This window comes from Natator depressus, chromosome 1 (genome assembly GCF_965152275.1).
Source record: "Natator depressus isolate rNatDep1 chromosome 1, rNatDep2.hap1, whole genome shotgun sequence".
Classification (NCBI taxonomy): domain Eukaryota; kingdom Metazoa; phylum Chordata; order Testudines; family Cheloniidae; genus Natator; species Natator depressus.
Window position 1 is genome coordinate 319,244,266 of NC_134234.1, and position 19,484 is coordinate 319,263,749.

The 19,484-nt window shown below is 38.0% G+C and overlaps 1 protein-coding gene across 3 annotated transcripts in view; it reads right to left on the reverse strand.

Moving 5' to 3' along the window:
- Window positions 1-19,484, reverse strand: part of SLC2A13 (solute carrier family 2 member 13) — a 390,525-nt gene that overhangs the window by 135,246 nt on the left and 235,795 nt on the right. For all 3 annotated transcript variants that reach the window (XM_074942450.1, XM_074942448.1, XM_074942449.1), the window contains one exon: window positions 16,104-16,212. In XM_074942450.1, the coding sequence (XP_074798551.1) occupies window positions 16,104-16,212 (109 nt within the window). The remainder of the gene's footprint in view (window positions 1-16,103; window positions 16,213-19,484) is intronic.

Consider the following 19,484-nt stretch of genomic DNA (forward strand, 5'->3'; position numbering starts at 1 on the left):
TCCTCTCTCCTTAAATACTCTTTATCATTTTCTCTAACTTTATGCTTCATGGTTCTCTCATGCTCCCCCATATGCCACATCTCTCCCAATACAAATCCCTTTATCTTTAATCACCTCTTTAGTATTGTCTGCTCTCACCAATGCACCTGATCATTTGTGTTGCTGCATTATATTGTTCCTCCCAGTAGGTAAACAGTGCTGGATTCCAAATCTCAGGCCCAAGAAGTTTACTTATATTTAGAAACTGATAAATTAAAATGGGCTTCTACACTGAAGAGAGTCTCTAAAAAGGCAGGACAAATAAAGGTTAATTGGGTTTAGTTGTGATTGAGCGCATAAATGGAATACAATGGGGTTGCACAGATGTAATTGAAGACATAATTTAGAATACAGAATCTTTTACACATAGTGATACCTGAGAAGGAAATAACTCATCTAGGCATTTAGAGCGAAAGGTGAATTTGCTAGTAAGGCCGTTATTTAATTTTTTTTTTCATGTGCAAAAAATGAGACCAAAATACCCATGGAAGTCCCTGATGCCAATCTTTCCAGTGTATCCAAAACAGAATCACAGTAAGTCAGTCACATATACTGTGCAAAAACACCTGGTTTCTGCCTCTGTGCTTGACAGTTGCCTTGGCTGAATATACCTGTCACAACATGACCAGATGCTCATGCTAGATGAATCAATAAAATTATTCTTTTCTGTTAAAAACTATTTTAGATTTTCAAACTAGAACTACTTACCTCTGGAAAACATAATGGGCCAAATCTTGCTAATTTTTCTCATTCAAGTAATCCTAATGACTCCAACTGGCCAAACAGCACTGGACAGGATACAGGCCTATGTTTGAAAACTATCCAACCACCAATGGTCTAAACACATGGTGGTCATTTCACTACAGTTAAATAAGATATAGCACGGAAAGTGAGAGAGAGAGAGAGAAAAATTATTCAAAATGGGAGTGCGTTTCCCCAGAGAGCAGCCCCATTTCCCTAATAAGCCACTCTCCATTCTCAGGCACATCATAGAGACAAAAAACAGGCTATGTCCTGCCTTGTATTTTTGCTTTAAATAAGCGACCTACTGAGCAAACTTAACACCAAAACAACATGCGTTACATATGGAGGACAAGTATAAGAACAAATGAGAGTCATGAATGTTAAAACATCATTACAATATTTGTTGACAATCTAAAATTTTGGAAAGCTGAGTAGGAAAAAAAAGGTCAGCTGATAATAATTTTAAGATTCTCAGCCTGGTTAAAAACCCCTTTCTGCTGTTCCAGTGGTACAAATAGGACGTATAGAGCCCTAAATTGGCAGCTGGGGATTTCTTTAGTCTGGTAAAATCCATAGGTGGTGGAACACACTGTGTTCCAGCAATCCTGACCAGCATAAGGACCCATAGGGTTTTTTTTTACAAGATGACAAGGTTAAAAGAACCTGAGATTAGTCTAATTTGCACTGGCACCTGAACCCTGGCAGCCCCAGGGATAGGTGAAGGTGGAAATCTATTTTTGCCTTCCCTTCCACCCACTCTCCCAGGCACCAAGTGGTGCTGCAATGCACATTACAATCTGGCCCACTATATTTCAAATACTAATGAAAAAAAAAAGATAGGTTAGACAGACACATATGCACATTTTATCTATTTATCTAGATAGCTGTACAGAAAATGTAGGGTGCACTTACTTCTACCAAGCCTTTTAAACGGATTAGAATTTTAAGAAGCAAAAAAATATTAGTAACATTATTAGTGAGAAGAGTTCATCTGTTCATTCCTTTCTGGGGACAACAGTATATACCAATGATAGTTTTCTTTTCCACATGCCATGAGGGAAATTACTATGAAAAGCCAGATTTTCATCTCTTCTCTCTGCCAACAACACAACCTTTTCTCCCCTTTTACTATCAGTTATTTAACTTCAGAAAGTGCAGCTGACTGGGATAATATATAAGAACTTTTAAACCAGTTAAATCTAAATACCTCCCAAAACTACATACATTAGCTGCATTTAGCGGTTTGGGAAGCAAGTAAACTACTAAAATGACTTATTATTTGCACGTAGCTAAGCTTAACACCACTCCCCTAAGAACCTGTCTCCTAGTCTCCATTCAACAATGTCATTGTCTCTAACCCAAAGAGCATATTTAAAGACCACCAAGTGGGCCCATTTTGTGGTATTTGATGTTTTTCTTAACACCCCAGAGCTTGGAGTCTTGCAAATATATCAGAATCTCAGCTTTCATTTTTAAAAAGGTGTGTAGCGCTCATGGCTGTGCAGAAAAGCCTGAAAACATTAATCCTACTTGGTCAAAAACCATATGGCACATAAAAAGTACCTACAATTTATTATTTTAACTCTCATGATTTTAAAACCAGTTTTGTTATTATGCTTATTGAACACCTGGTGTTGACAAACTAAGTGGCTGCCTTACAAAGTTCCTCTTTTGAAACTTCTCCCTTTCTTCCCATACATAGCCCCCTGCTTACTGGTAGGACCATTTATTTCATTTGGTCTAAAATAATATGCAAATTACATGCTCCAAGGATGCAGGAACATAACCATTTGGCAACAGCAAAACTGAAAGCTGCTATGGCTCGTTGAGGGCCCTAGAAGCGTGCAAAAAGAAAGTCTACTTTCCTACAGGAGGATGTCCCAGCAAGATGGACTCTATGTGCACTGTATACATATAGAGAGTGCCAAAACTTCTTTTTAAGGTCCTTTGGATTAGGACAAGCATTTGGAAGGTGAATAGCCTGATTTAAATGAAACTTCGATAGCATTTTGGGAATTAAGTTACAACAGGTCCATAATACTACTTTGTCCTTATGAAATGGGATCGGGGGAGGGCCGCCAGGTCACATACTCATGTACCTGAAGATATGGCTACTAAAAGGACTACCTTCCCCCAAAAGAAAATGGACAATGAGTGTCCAGGGGTCTGGCTTAGTTTCTGAAACACAAAGTCAAAACTCCAGATGGATCCTCAAAGAGGTAAACATAGAAAGCTGCTTTCAGGACTTTGGAGATGAGGGGATGACATGGTATCACTCCTTCATTTGAATCTTCCCAAAAGAGCACTACTTCTGAACAAGCCCATGCTCACAGAACTAATAGCAAGCGCTTGTCTATCCCCCATTTAAGTTCAGAAGCCCTCGAGGGCACAATACCTCTGGCTTTGCACACAACTCCCTGGACCAGGGAATATGCTGCTGCTGATGTCCCTTGTTTCATAAGAGTGGAAAGGACTTTTAGATGTCTTCTTGTTTTGTTAGCAACTGCATTTCAAGAGCCAGGCTAAGAGCTCGAGTTTAAGTGAAGACAGAGGCCTTGGGAAACCAACAGATTATTAACACATGAGGAGTTGGCTCACTGTGGTCCAACAGATAAAAGTACCGGCATGTACGTCAGTAAACCAGGTATCTATTTCCAGCTCTGGCTCGCTTGCAGGCAATTTTGTGCCCCAGTTTACCCTTCTGTAAAATGCAGACAATACTTCCCTCCTTTTGTAAAGTGCACTGAGGTCTGCAGATAAAAAGAACTATAAGACCACATAAGACTCACCAACCTAGTGAGGAGGAGTGTAAACTAGATTCAAAGAGGGCAGGTGACAAAAGCGCACAGTAAAAAGAAAGGTGAGTTTAACAGAGGGCTAGAAGTTGGGGGTGAGTGAGAATGGGAAATTAAAATAGGGTCATAGTAGCTACGAGAGGGTAAGGCAGTGGGGGAATCTGATGAAAATGTTAGATGTCTATAGGACAAGGTGTATAGGAAATAAGCAGGAAGAACTGTGCTCTCTTTAAGCTGTTGGAGCCAAATAAATGCACCATGTTGCTTCAACTTTTTAATAATCTGACTAAATTGGACATTCCTAGACTGCATGAACATACAGAGCATATTTCTGTGTCATACACAACTTCATTTGTTTTCTCATTCCCTCACCTCATATTGCGTAAGGTTATTTTTTCTTAAATTGCAGTGGGTTTACTCATATTCACAGGATCTGAGGAATCTAATCTCCAAAACTGATTCTCATGTTGTCAAGGGAAAGGTGAATAAACAAATAAACAATAAACAAAGGGCATCATGTCTTTTACTTTATGTTGTGTTTTGTTCACTTTTATTCTGCAAAGGCTTCACTGGTACATTGCACTGAATCTTTCATATTACACTAACTGACAGTGTCTGACAAGGTTACCTTTTACAATTTATTTTTATTCCTCTTTCCTGAGGTTTCAAACTATCAGCTTTGAATTGTTTTACATTTGCATCATACCATTACTTTGGATATTAAACAGCATCCCACTTTTTGTTGCGAAGAATCGGTTACAACATTTCATTACACACAGTCTCTACCACTCCACAGTACAGCAAACACATTAAGTAAACAACATCCCAACCGTGTACTGTATCTGAAGAAAAAACTATTGTACATTTAAATTGGTAGTGTCAGAAGTACCTGATTTCATAACAATTTTTCAAGCCATAATGAGATACTTGACTGCAGGACACTATTTAACATAAGGATGGCTCTTGCTCAAGATAATTTTGTTAGTATATAGACTATCTTTGCATTATGCCTATTAATGTTTAATCAAGATGCAAGAGACAAATTAATGGGACATAGCCGTTTTACAAGTGTGGGAAGAGTGCGATAAATAGAACCGTACTTCAATGACTATCTAGACAAAACATCAGAAAAATGTGAGGAGATTTAGGAACATTTCCTTAGCAATCCTTCATGAATAATTAATGAATAACATTATGATTCTGCTTTCATTTAATTAGTAAGCTTTACATATGAAAATACTAATGCAATGCATTTAACTGGCTGACATACTCTGGCAATTTTTTGATGATACAAGACTTAAAACAAAGCTCACATTTTTTCATAATTGTCTTATCATAATTGCTAATTACCCAAGCTGCATATTTCAACAAAGCCTTTTGCTCCCTCCCACACAATCCATACTCTCCCTGCTTTTTGATCCTGCAGTGAAGTTATAATGCCGATTTTTTGACATTACAGTTATTACCAAGGCAACAGACTGAAATCAAACAATATTATGACTTCACTATAGGCTCAAGTAGGAGAAGAAGCTGGACTATGAGGGAGAAATCTTTATTAAAATACAAATGCCTTCAATAACAGCAAAGGGAACACCACAAAGGTATTGGCTTTTCTTTTCTTCTTTAAATCAATAATTTCTGTTTTCAAGTTTTGTCCTTTGTTAAAATCCATCTTTACATAGTCTTTCACAGCCCTAATAAAACTGTCTAAAGCATATTGATTTTACCAAGTACAATCTCTTAAGTTAAATGAATGTAAAATAAAGGTACACATTCTCACTATGATTAATAGTATATTTGGTTTTCAATTTCCCATAATCCTGCTTTCAATATTCTGGATGATTTACTGATGTAAACCAACTTGGTATGCATGAAAAACTGAAAATTTATTATATATTTTCTAATAAGTTTCTTTTGAAAAGAAAAAAATATTGAAAATTAAAAAGACAACAACCCTGGCTATTCCTTCAAAATAATGAATATCAATTAACCCTTTTAACTTTTATATGATTACTGGTATAGACAATGTCAAAATGTATTTACTCACAATTCAAAATGAAGCTGACTTTGTTCAATTTATATTAGCTACATTTGACTTTTAGTGAGTTTTAAGTGAATCTTAACCAGGAAAGGTGCCTGACCTAAAAAGCTGCTAAATATTAAAATCCAGCTACTTTAATTTAACATTGTTCCAATGTTGGATGGTTGAACAAAAACAACTTCAGTTTACAGTCTAAACCACCTTTTGGGAGCTGGACTTGACGACCTGTCGAGGTACCTTCTAGCCCTACATTTCTCTGAATGTGTGTAAAGGTGCTTTACAATTATAGTACAACACTTTACTAGCATTACATAATACACTGTACAATGCAATGTTACACAGTGTGTGCAGTGCTAGAGTCCTATTCTTTAATAATTCAGAGTGGAAGGTTACAATAGTTATATTAACTATTTTAAAAAGTTTAGTTATAGTCATTCTTTTAACACTCATTATTATAGTAACTGATTGGCTTACAAACCATAATATGTGAGATAATATAAATTTACTTTTGCCTCTTTTATAACTTCAGAATAGTCTGAAAATAGAATGACAAATATTAACATTTCATATATTGTGAAAATGGGGGACAGTAAATGTTCCAGAAAGGAAGAGAAGCTGTAGGGAAGTGGAACAATGCAATATAGTGAGTAAAACTAAGTGGAATACTCTGAGCTTGTTTCCATTAGGCATTTTATACCACATACCATTTTTTACAAAAGATAAAATCCAAACTAGGCTGGAAAGAAAATCATTATCAATCCGTCTTGGAGGATGTTTGGAAGGCTGAATCATTACTGTTTTTAAAATTAGATCTTAAATAATAATCTAATTAAAATAAATATGTATGATATTACAGATACACACAATTCATGGGGAGGTTGCGTGCAAGAAATACAATTGAAATAAGGCTAGCTACTTTTGTATGAGCTTATGGTCTTGTTTTACAATTTATAAATATAATAATTCAATGTTATAAAGCACAACAGAGTGCGCTATATAACATATGCTCTGGTTTGTATGGGCAAGTTCAAAAAGTTAGAAATGATGAGCATTCTCTACTTCCCTTAAGAGACTACATCAATCTAGATCTCAGCAGTAGAAATATTTTTCTGATATTCATCATAAATTTTCCTTTTCTTGATTTCATCCTATTACTCTAGTTATATAACCTCTTGTATCACTCTCCAGCTCTCTATCTTTAGGACTCATCCTTTAAAAAACTTTTAGAAACACTTCCAGGGCATAGAAACTGAACCACCTTCTCTCTCATACCAAATGCTCAGGGGGAAGATTTTGAAACACCTATTTGTGCCTTGAGTTGGTGTGCCCTGGTCTGTGGGGAGCCTGCCTCTGATGATGAGCTTGGAGCAGTTGGTGGGGGAGTTGTTTGAAGGCCAGAAGAGGGGGGTTGGAAAAGATTTCTTTCGGGGGGGGGGGGGTCTCCATCCAGTATGGGGTGTAGTAGTTTGATGATACCCCGTATGGGTGCCAGTGTGGGAACTAGGGGTGTCTGGTCAGAGGGGGCTTCATTTCTGTATTGAAGCAAATTTTCTCGGGGTATTTGGGTGGCTCGTTCCATGATGAAATCTACTTCTCTGGTGAAGGGTCCTTGTTTGGTGAAGGTGGTTTTAAGTGTTTTAAGGTGAATATCTTGGACTTTCTCCTCAAAGCATATTCTGTGGTATCTGAGTGCCTGGCTGTAGAGAACAGATTTCTTGGTGTGTTTGAGGTCACTACTGGATCTATGAAGGTAGGTGAGGGGATCCGTGGGTTTCTTGTATATGCTTGTCTGTAAGGTTCCATTGCAGAACCTGATCGTGGCGTCCAACAAGTTGATGTTGGTGCGGGAGTGTTCCAGAGAGAGTTTAACGGATGGGTGGTGATTGTTGAAATTGTGGTGGAAATCTCTGAAGGAGTTTAAGTTATCTGGCCAGAGGATGAAATAAATAATTGATTTATCTCAGGCATATCACTGGTTTTGTGGTGCTTTTGTCCAGAAATTCTTCAAGGTGGCCCATGAAGAATTTGGCACATTGGGGAGCCATCACAGTACCCAGGGCTGTTCCCACATTTTGGACAAAGTGTTTGCTGTTGAATGTAAAATTGTTATGGTGAGGAAGAAATGGATGAGTTTGGGGATGGTAATTTTCTGGTAATCACACAAATATAACACAATAAGGTGAAAAAAGGTGCATCAGTCCCTTTACTTTATCTTTCGCTAAAACAGTTTGAAATGCTATTCTAATCTTTCATCTCCATTTGAACACAATATTAAGACACAGTGCTCATTTTTATGGTTTCACCTTGGGATGTGTCTCCTTTTGCCTTTATTCCTTGTGTATCCCTTAACCCTGCCCTAATGAACAACTGTCAATTGCCCTTTTACAATTATCTGAACTAATAACTTATGGACTAGTGCAGCCATCCGCTAAACTCTCCAGCTCCCAGCTGTTGTAAATGTGGTTCAGTATATTGTTTTAGCTTTTATACCTTTTTATAGATAAAAGAATGTTTAAGAAAGTGCTGTACTTTACAATGTTTGTGTAAGTCAAAAATTCTAAACTATGAAAAAAATAGTCTTTTCTAACACAGGAAAGGGCACATAAAAGGTGGCAAATGTGAAGATGGCAAACATGATTGTCCCATAGCCTTTCATTTTTCATTCCTAGTATGTGATATTCTAAATACAAGTGCTATAAGTGATAATGAATGCACCAAATGGGCTGGAACCAATCACGGGATATGTTGTGGCTTTGCCACATGCCCTGAGTAAGGGGCACCATGTAGTTCTCCCAAGAGCAGGCCAGGGCCCAGTTTATGAACCAGAGTCACAGTATGGTGCCTGGCTCCCCACTTGCTCCAGGGAGGGGAAATAATCTGCACCAGTCCTCCTAAACTTGACACAGACTATTTCCCCCTTGCATAGTTTAGCTGTACTGGCTGGGGACATGATGGAAACCAGGGCTTAGGCGCCACCCATTCTGTGTCCGGCCCACCCACCTATTCAGGAGGGGGAGTAGCAGCCCCATGGAGGCTGCCTTCCTTTCCCCAGCATTGTCCTCTCAAATATGAAGAGCTTCTTATGCTCCCTTATTCCCATGTGTTGGCAGTAATAAAAATCACAAATCTAGTCTAACGAGATCATTCCAGGTCAGGCTACCCAGCAGGCTTCGTGATACGTGTTTAAACAAGGGACAAAGAACTAGGGAGACTAGGAAAGGATGGCCTGAGAAACAAATGCCTCCATTTTTCATGGGCTTTTATCCTTCATTTCTCTTTCATTTTTGTGAAAAGGTGTGAATGTATAACTCCTAGAGAGGCACGTTGGCCTCCAGACAGGCAGGGCCTTCATATGTCAAACTGTTTCTCTGAGAGTTATAAGCTATTCCTGGTGAGGACCGTGTCTTAGTCTGCACTTTTTAAAGCACCTTACACATTTGCAGCACTCTATAGATAAATAGTAAGTGCCATTTAAAATAACCCATTCCATGTGATCTTCAAAGCAATTCAGAAGCATCACATGGGATATTGAAGTTTTTGATGTTCAAGGAGGCTGGAAGTTACAACTGCTCTGGTGTGCAGCCTTTCGTATTTCAGAGGATGAGAGTATTATCCTCTACTTTATAGGAAAAATCAAAGTAGTTTATTCTACTGTAACTTATCTACAGTTCACTCTATAAAACTTGGTCTTCAACAAACACCACTCTCCTTCAGTCTGATACTTCCACTTCATAAGACACAGAAAAATATTGATTTAGTTCAGATACAGCTATTTTCATGTGTAATTTTACACTACCTGCCATCAAACATATACCAAACAGAAAGCTAATAGTAAAATCCAATGTGATTTAAGTTAAGGTGCTGCAGTGCATTTGAGGGCAATGTCTTACTCCTTGTGTGCTCAGGACCATTTAAATTGAAAGAAGTGGAAGAAGAAACACGAAGAACAGTCACCTCAGCTTTTTAACATGAGCCATATGTTTTCTTAATGGAAGAAACAAGAAAGCTTTTAAATGCTTCCCTCACTTTTCTGAACCCCACAGCCGAATACTCTGTTGTCAGGAAGTTTTCCTCATCTGCAACTTGAAGTTTTCCTTTTCTTAGTTTCATCTCGTTTTACCTGTGCCACACTAAGTTTTTCTCTCACCTTGGTGTTTACACTCTTCATTTATCTGTGGGTTTATATCCCTCTCTGTTGGCACTTAGACAAGCTACACATATTTTCTCTAGCTCTTTAGGCCCCAACTCAGCAAAACCTTTAAGTATACTTTACTTTGAGCACACGAATAGTCTTGCTGAAATCTTGGCTGCATCACGGCCATACTCTTTCCTTTTGTCATCCCTCCAGGCCCTGCTAACAAAATACACTCTCTTGTGGGGTGAACTTTATTCAAACTCCATATCTTATGATGAGGAGTAGCTGTCACAGCAGTGGAGCAAACAGACAAGTGGAACAAAAACTGCAACATGTGTGTTTTAAATCAAAAAGTCACTGCTTTTCCTGAGAAAGAGACTGTGTTCTAGTTTCCTAATGCAAAGGGAACAGATTCCCATTCAGGCGATGGCTACACTAGAGAGCTTACAGCGTAGGAGCTGCACCAATGGAGCTGCGCCACTGTAAGCTCTCTAGTGTAGCTGCTCTAAGCCAACAGGAGAGAGCTCTCTCATTGACTTAATTCATCCACCACCACTGAGTGGTAGTAGCTAGGTTGGCAGGAGAAGCTCTCCTACTTACATAGCATTGTCCACAGCAGTGCTTACGTCGGTGTAACTTATGTCCCTCATGGGGATGACTTATTCACACCCGTGAGCGACAAAACTTATACTAACATAAGTGATGGTATAGACATCGCCTAAGACAATGACAGTTGGTTTCAGACCTGTCAACCTGCTGCAACAGGCTACATTCCAGGCATTGGGAACTGGGAGTGCAGTCTGGCTGGACGGTCTGCTGCAAAAAGCTAGTCTCAGTGAGGCAACATGGAGTGTAGTGAAGTTATGTTATGCACGCTAGACAAATTTTTAAAAACCGTCCATAACTAAGTGATTTAAAAAAAATAGTAATTATGAAACAAGCCTCATGCCCTGGAGTCAGTAAATGTATGGACTATTGGAGTCCCAGTGTTACTCTCCAATTACATCTTGAACTGTTGCAAACGTGATACAGCCCCTCTAAGTCTGCTGCAGCTACTGGAGAACATGGCCTTTTCAGAAAACAATCCTGTTCTTTTTTTTTTTCCCCCCCAAGAGGATAGGTGAAGGTTGGTTGTAAATGTTTTACTTTAAAAATATTCCTAATTGAAGATTATTAATTGGGTATAAACATTATTAGGATCATCAGTAAACTTCCACAGTGTCTTTAATAAATGTTTATCTGTACCATTACTCCGTGGACTGTCAGTCCAGTGTTTTATTTTTGAAGATAAATGGATATTAGAAGTAGTGTTTCTCCACCCTTCCTCCTCCTACTGTAATGGAAGTCAGTTGTATACTCTTACCAAGTTAGCTACAATACTAGCAAATGCATTAGTAGAGGGAGCTTGCTTTCCCTCTGTTTGGGTATAGTCATGTGAGTGGATGAGCACCTTCAACATCCCATTTAAGTTAACAGAAGCTGAGGGCTCACAGAACCTCATGTGATCAGACCCTATAACTGCAGTAGAGTGCATTGCAGAAGAGACTACTAAACCTGTCGAGAAATGCTTTTCTTTATTTTGTTAGATGTGTGTTAGACTTTTCTCCAATACCTACTCATCTTCAAAAGCATCCTGGCCTCATTCCCATCTATCTCCAAATCTATGTCTTCTATGCAGTTTCTATTCTCTTTCTTTCATTTATACTCAGTGTGATATTTGTTCGCTTTTCATTTTCTTTTTAAATATTTCTAACTTTCCTTCGGTGTCTCTGTTTCTAAAACGTATTTCTCTTTTTCCCCTCTTTTGTCTTTTCCATTTTTCTCTCTTATTCTTAACTGCCTTATTTGACTCTGTTTTTCTTCTCTCTTTTTCTGTTGAGCTTTTCTTTCTTTGTTGTATTTTTTATTCTCTTGTTATATTTCTTGCCAGCTGGAAATTTTGCTTGTTTTTGTGATTTCATTTCTTGTTCTCTTGGTATTTTTTTTTACTCAGTGCAAGCTTATTACGGACTGAAGATGTCTATGGACAAAGTCCAGACATAGATGTATTATGTATAATAGTTACATTTAATTTATTTGTTGGAAGGAGTTGGGGCACAAAAATACTTAAAATTAAATGAAGACAAGTGGCATGTTTATTAATTTGGACTAATAAAGATCAAACAGGCTTATGAAAATCCAAGGTAAAGTGGTAAGGAAACACAGAAGGACTTAAGCTCTGTTTGTTCAAATGGCTATTAGAAAAATTTATGAAACTGAAAAATACAATGTGGTTGAAGATGAAATCAAACAGCTCCTTGGCATTACATTTAAATTTCCATCTGGAAAACAAAATAATTTGTTTAGGCTTTATCTGGTCTGGTGCTCTCAAAATGTATCTTGTGAGGATAAGAGGAGAATCGAGATGAACCACTTGCCTCTAAAATACTAGATCAGAAATCAGGGCATTCCAGGACTAGAGTCTGTAAAATCTTCAAATATGTCTAAATCCCAAAAGGACTCTTTTGCAACAATATATCCTATGGTATCGGTCTCCTTGTCCCCTAAAAAGAACTTTTGGTCCTTGACATTTACTTTTCTAGTGACCAAATTCAGCATTCCAAAATTTACTCCACTCTGATTGAATCATTTGTCTGCTTAGACAGTCCGCTTTTTTGTTCCCGTTTTAGATCCATTTCCTTAATGGAGAGAACATTGTTCTGCACTCAGCTCTCACAGTTTCATGGTATGTCCACACTGCAATGAGACACCCGAGGCTGGCCCAGGCCAGGTGACTCAGGCTAAGACGCTATTTAATTGCAATATAGATGTTTGGGCTTGGGTTGGAGCCCGGGATCTCCAGCCCTGAAAGATGGGAGAGTCTCAGAGCTCAAGCTGCAGCCTGAGCCCAAAAGTCTATACTGCAATTAACCAGCCCTGCAGCCTGAGCCCCACAAGCCCAAGTCAGCTGACACGGACCAGCTACAAGTTTTTAACTGCAGTGCAGACATACCCACAACGGCTTTCTGCTTGTGCTTACAGTTCTTGTCTGTCTGTGCAGCCGGATATGCTGCAGGAGTTTTGCTATCTGATACATGTAGATGTCATATGAACCTCTTTTTATATATGCTGTCAAACACGTCCATTTTACTATAGAATTTCTTAGCGAGAACAGAGTCGTCGGGAATTTTCACACGAGCCCATTTATCCCTTCCCTTTCTATTCCTCACCAAAAAGCAGCCTACTGAAAGTGACCATTTCTCTCCTGTAGCTATTATTGGGTTCTCCAAGTAAATTAGTTGTTTTTTTAAATTGGAAAATATATAGCAGAGTCCTAAACCTTTCAGCACCAAACCACTACAATACTTGTTGTTTGTATGTGTTTTTTAAATATGTGTTTTTCAGAGTTCTCCTATTGTCCATTAGTCCTGGAATGCTCAACAACTTCACAAGATCTGTTTTGAAAGTAATCTTTCAGAACGTTTTCAGAAGGTCTAATGAGCCTGGCAATTTTTTTCCTGCTTCCTAATCACCTAGTCTTTCTGATTCAAAACTTTTGTTTCTTTTACAGACACAGTAGTATCCTTTTCAGTGCAAACACAGATATACGGAAGAGTGGTTATTATACTATTCCTCCAGCTTCTGCTCCTCTAAAATACAGTATTTTGAATTCACCTTACTATTATCATTAATTTATCAGTAAACTACTAACTTTTTAGAAAAAAATTACAAGGCTTCTGGAGCTTTGTCTTCTTAAAAGGAGACACAGCTATATTGAATCTGTCATCTCACAAATGGTGGAAAGTCTCCAGCCAGAAGACTAGAACACAGTATACACTGCCATGAATGCTGCTACATTAAATCAACTGGTAAAAGAGTGCTCTGGCAGTTCCGAGAAGGTGAAAAGCCAGCTTAACAGGCTACGTGGAGATCTCTGCAGGGTAAGGGAATCCCAGATAGCAATCAGCCAGAATTGTCAGCCCCTTTCCCCCCACAATAGAGGATGCTGGGGGATGGGAACATGCCAGAGTACTGCTGTGCTATGGTGAACCTCATCTGACAAAACAGCCTCATTGGGGCCCATTACCAGCCAAGGCAACTTCGAGGAGCACTAAGAAATAAAACCATCTTTGTCCCTCCAACCCTTCTGGCTGACTGCCACTTGCCACAGCTGCGGTAGTAGGTGTTTGTGAAACTAATATTAGGTCTGTTGTTATAATTCCTTTCTAACTGGAACTATCGCTAAGTCACTTAGTGGAATATATCTGGATTTACAAGAAGGTTTTACTATCATTATTAACTGATGGTGTTGTATCGTCTACAGTCCCAATCAGGAACAAAGGCCTCATTGTGTTAGTGCTGTATGAACTTATGGTGAGAGACAATCCTTGCCCCAGTGAGCATACAATCTAATTTGAGATCAAACACAAAGAGTGAGAACAGCAAATAAAAAAGCTAGGAGGATGAGAACAATGAAAATAAGACCATGCAGTTACATAGATAGCTAATGCACAGACAGACAGTTCTTGAAGGTAACAATTTTTTAAAAAGAAAATTAAAAACAGTTATCCCCAATTTATTGTGCAACCAAACCATCAACAGATGTCCAATGTCCTGTATAAAGAAACTGCTTTCATGGGAAAATGTTCACGTAGCTTGCAAAATTTGTGAAATGAAAAGGGAAATCAACTATCCTGATTTTTTAAAAAAATGCTGGATATTGTAAATGATTATACGCTATTCTTTTAATCAACACTTTTTAATGTGTTTATTAAAGGCATCTTTCTATGCAAAGTCTATAAAGTCCAGCTATATTGTATAGCAGTAATTTCTTCCTCCCACACACTCACTATCAAATTAGGTCAATTACAAACTGATTGTAAAAGCTATTGCATGGTAAAATGTTTGATCTGAACACATCTGCAATTTAGAATAAGCAAAGTAAGCTACTATAGATCTTATGCCATTTCAATATATTTCTGCTGTAATGAAGTTTTGGATCTGTTGCAAATAAAATGATTCTCAAAAATCAAAAGTTTAACCGTTTAACATTATATCCTGACACCGTATTCATGTGAACATTTTAAAGTATTATTATTCACGAATATATTCCATATGCCCTTTTGCTCCTTCTTACCAGGATCTTGAAAGTTATAGTGCAGTTTAAAAAAAACAAAGTGTATGCTTAATAAACTAGAAATGGGCTGAACACACCATGGTCCCCTTCATAAACAAAATGATATAGACAATTCACACATTAACATTCACATTTCTCTCCTTTACATTTCTGATATGCTGTCATATCCATTACCCAGTCCAGTTACACTCTACCCTTCCTATTATGGACCCTGTATTTCTTTGATTATAATCACCCTTCTTTCTCTAGGTCAGGTCATAGGAGCATGTTCTTAGCAAGATGTGCAGACAGAACTCAAAACACTAATGAGTTACACATATTAAGTAGAGGATACACGCCACAGTTTTATTTTCCCCTCTACAGGAGAAGAAACTGCCACTCTCATTGTAACTGTGGGTCTTCCAGATGACTGCCTTCATGAATCCACACTGCAGACAATGCTCAAACCTTGGGTGTGTGAGCTCAGTCTATTTCATCTAACCTGACAGCTCAAAGCAAAGGTTTCAAGGAGAGTATATACTGACCTCTCAAATGAGTCTATTTTGTCTACATTATACAGCATTATGAAGAACTGCTGGCTTCTGGGACAGTGAGTCAGCCAAACCCTCTCTCTCTTACCGTATTCCGAGGTGATGACAGACAGTTTTCTACCTATACAAATACTGAGTTACTCATTTTCTAAGCTTACTGCTCCCAAAGATTTGAATTGATGGGGTGTGTCCTGATGCAACTTGCCCAGTCCAACCAAATGAAGTTTTTGTTTGTCCTAATATTACACATAGATGTCTTTGAGGTGTGAATAAGGTAAAGATTCTGCAAATAGAACATTGTTAACAATTTGTTGATGCTTAGGCTGGAGTAGAGTCCAGCCCAGTCAACCAGAGAAGTATGGGGTCTGCAATAGAAAGAGTAGTAAAGTGCACAATAATAAAATCCAGTAAAGTACATGAGACTCTGAATATGGCATATAGAAAATCTGTGCAGGATGTTTTACACCAACATCTTTCTGACCATAACCATGATGCAAAGAAATCAACATCTAATTTTAAATAATAGCTCACCATCATTAAATTATTGATACTCAAAATATGGTATACTTGTGATGTTCCATACATATAATATCCAATTTAATTGATTCAGAACCCCATTAACATTCAGCCTAAAATCCAAATGTTGAAAAACCTCATGAAATGTTATTCCAATATTTTATCAAAAGGATGAACAGATACTTACATGACGGTGTTAATGCCTGACAGTTGCTGGAACATCTGTAGACCACAACCCACAATTAAAGCTCTTCGAGTTGGAGAGTAGGTCAGCATTCTGCAAATCACAGGTCCAGCTTTAAAAATAGAAAAGCACAAAATGTATTATTATCCCACCAGTTCAGTACTCCCAGTTAGGACACACTTCCCCCTCATTTTCACCAAATTCAGAATATTTTGTTCATACTTGGTCTAGTTTCCCATTTTATGCATTCTACTAAATAGGAGACTTTCAGGGGTCTAAGGCCCAAAATGCAACTATTTTTTTAAAAAAATTCAGTTATAAACCAATAAATCCTGTTGATTACAAGAGGTTCATTTAATAAAAAGGCTTATGCAAATTTAGATTACGAACTTCTGCTGATATTGACACAGACCATGAAACTAAATGAGTATGCTCTGCCACTGTTCGTATTCAGATTTTGCAATCAAAATGCATCTCCAACTCCCATTGACTTCATTTGTATAGTGACTGCAGGTGAGGATGCGTTTAGGAACTCACTGGGTTTCTGCTCTCCAGAAGAAGGAGCACAAGTTAATTGACAAAAACTTTCCCACACTTCTCTAGCATCCTCCATATGTGGAACGGTAAAAGAGGAGCAAATGATTTAGTCAAAGTAACTTTGTGCTCCATAAGGAGGACTGAGACATGTTTGCCAAACAGAAAACGTTTCTTTCCCTGACAAGTTTAATTTTAAATTTTAAGTGTCCTAAAAACAATGTGATAAAGAAAGCTATAACATGAAAACAAACAAAAAAAGAAAAGGAGTACTTGTGGCACCTTAGAGACTAACCAATTTATTTGAGCATAAGCTTTCGTGAGCTACACCTCACTTCATCGGATGCATACTGTGGAAAATACAGAAGATGTTCTTATACATACAAACCATGAAAAAATAGGTGTTTACCACTACAAAAGGTTTTCTCTCCCCCACCAGACTCTCCTGCTGGTAATAGCTTATCTAAAGTGATCACTCTCCTTACAATGCGTATGATAATCAAGGTGGGCCATTTCCAGCACAAAGCCAGAAGAGTTCCCAGAAGTCACCTACTACAGGACAGGCCTAACAAAGAAAAGAACAGAACGCTACTAGCCGTCACCTTCAGCCCCCAACTAAAACCCCTCCAACGCATTATTAAGGATCTACAACCTATCCTGAAGGATGACTCAACACTCTCACAAATCTTGGGAGACAGGCCAGTCCTTGCCTACAGACAGCCCCCCAACCTGAAGCAAATACTCACCAGCAACCACATACCACACAACAGAACCACTAACCCAGGAACCTATCCTTGCAACAAAGCCCGTTGCCAACTGTGCCCACATATCTATTCAGGGGACACCATCACAGGGCCTAATCACATCAGCCACACTATCAGAGGCTCGTTCACCTGCACATCTACCAATGTGATATATGCCATCATGTGCCAGCAATGCCCCTCTGCCATGTACATTGGGCAAACTGGACAGTCTCTGCGTAAAAGAATAAATGGACACAAATCAGATGTCAAGAATTATAACATTCATAAACCAGTCGGAGAACACTTCAATCTCTCTGGTCACGCGATTACAGACATGAAAGTTGCGATATTACAACAGAAAAACTTCAAAACCAGACTCCAGCGAGAGACTGTTGAATTGGAATTCATTTGCAAATTGGATACAATTAACTTAGGCTTGAATAGAGACTGGGAGTGGCTAAGTCATTATGCAAGGTAACCTATTTCCCCTTGTTTTTTCCTACCTACACCCCCACCCCTCCCCCGTTCCTCAGACGTTCTTGTTAAACCCTGGATTTGTGCTGGAAATGGCCCACCTTGATTATCATACATATTGTAAGGAGAGTGATCACTTTAGATAAGCTATTACCAGCAGGAGAGTCTGGTGGGGGGAGAGAAAACCTTTTGTAGTGGTAAACACCTATTTTTTCATGGTTTGTATGTATAAGAACATCTTCTGTATTTTCCGCAGTATGCATCCGATGAAGTGAGGTGTAGCTCACGAAAGCTTATGCTCAAATAAATTGGTTAGTCTCTAAGGTGCCACAAGTACTCCTTTTCTTTTTGCGAATACAGACTAACACGGCTGTTACTCTGAAACCAAACAAAAACAGAGTGTATAATACTTGATTCCATTTGTTAACAGAATGAGTTTGTGCCCATAATGCCATTAGACAGAATATATTCTGATCCTAATTATATCTTACACATATACATTATATATGGTATACCTACATACAGCACCTAATAAAAAATTAAGATAGGCATAAGAATCAAAATGGATTCAATCAAAGGAATAATACAAGAAAAGCTCAACAAAAATAATCAGTTCTGACATACTCAAGGTTCTAAGATGCATAGGTTTATTTCTACATTTTCCTCACTGTGTCTCCTCGAAATGTTGCTCTTGATTAACAATTAACATGAACTGTGGAAATCTCTTGTGAAATGAACAGCTTTTAACTAACAAAGTAAAAAAATTTCAATACACTGATATAAACAGTTCTGATTCAGGGAAGCTGGATATTTGTAAGTAGTTTCAACAACTGAATTATGAAACAAGTTCAAAGAGAATCTCTTATTAAAAGCTGGTCAAACCTGTCTAGGCAAGAGCCACTTTCAACAACTTTAAAAATAATATTTTTTTTGTTGACACCCCACTTGTAGTCATCAACCAACTACCTCTACATCATTAAAAGAAGAAGATTCATGGTCCAGCGTAGGAGAAAACAAAATTTACAGAATTAATGAAAAGACACTAAAATAGAACGGTAACAAGAGCTCAAGTCTTACCTTCCTAGATACCTTTAAAATGTTTCATCAGATAAATTCAGTAAATTTGTTTGTAATTTTTCATGTTTTTGACCTAGAGTCACAAATATGACGTCCGAATTATCATTCTGCTTTTGCAGCTATGCTGAAGAAAGAAGGTTTATCACAAATCTGTGCCAGGCAATTGCACATCTGATTAGATATAAACAAAATTAAAGATTTTCCTTTCATAAAATTCATAGCTTTTGGCAAAATAAACCAATAAAGTGACTGAATAAATAAAATGCATCATTAATCTCAGTATTACAGAAGCTTTGCAAACCTAAGACAATCCAAAGAAACAAATTGACTGAGCATCTGTAAAACAGATGCTTTTAAAAAGATAGAGTGTGATTCTTATGTTATTTAAAACCAACTGGCTTTAATTGTCTTCAGTATTTTGCATTGTGTGTGTCTCCTGCCAGCAAAATGAAAGGTGCTCTTGAACAGTACCAGCCAGCAATTTACTAGAATACTTTTCAGATAAGATGTACGATATTAAATAGTAGAGAGGAGATGTCCCTGGATGGGGTTTTTT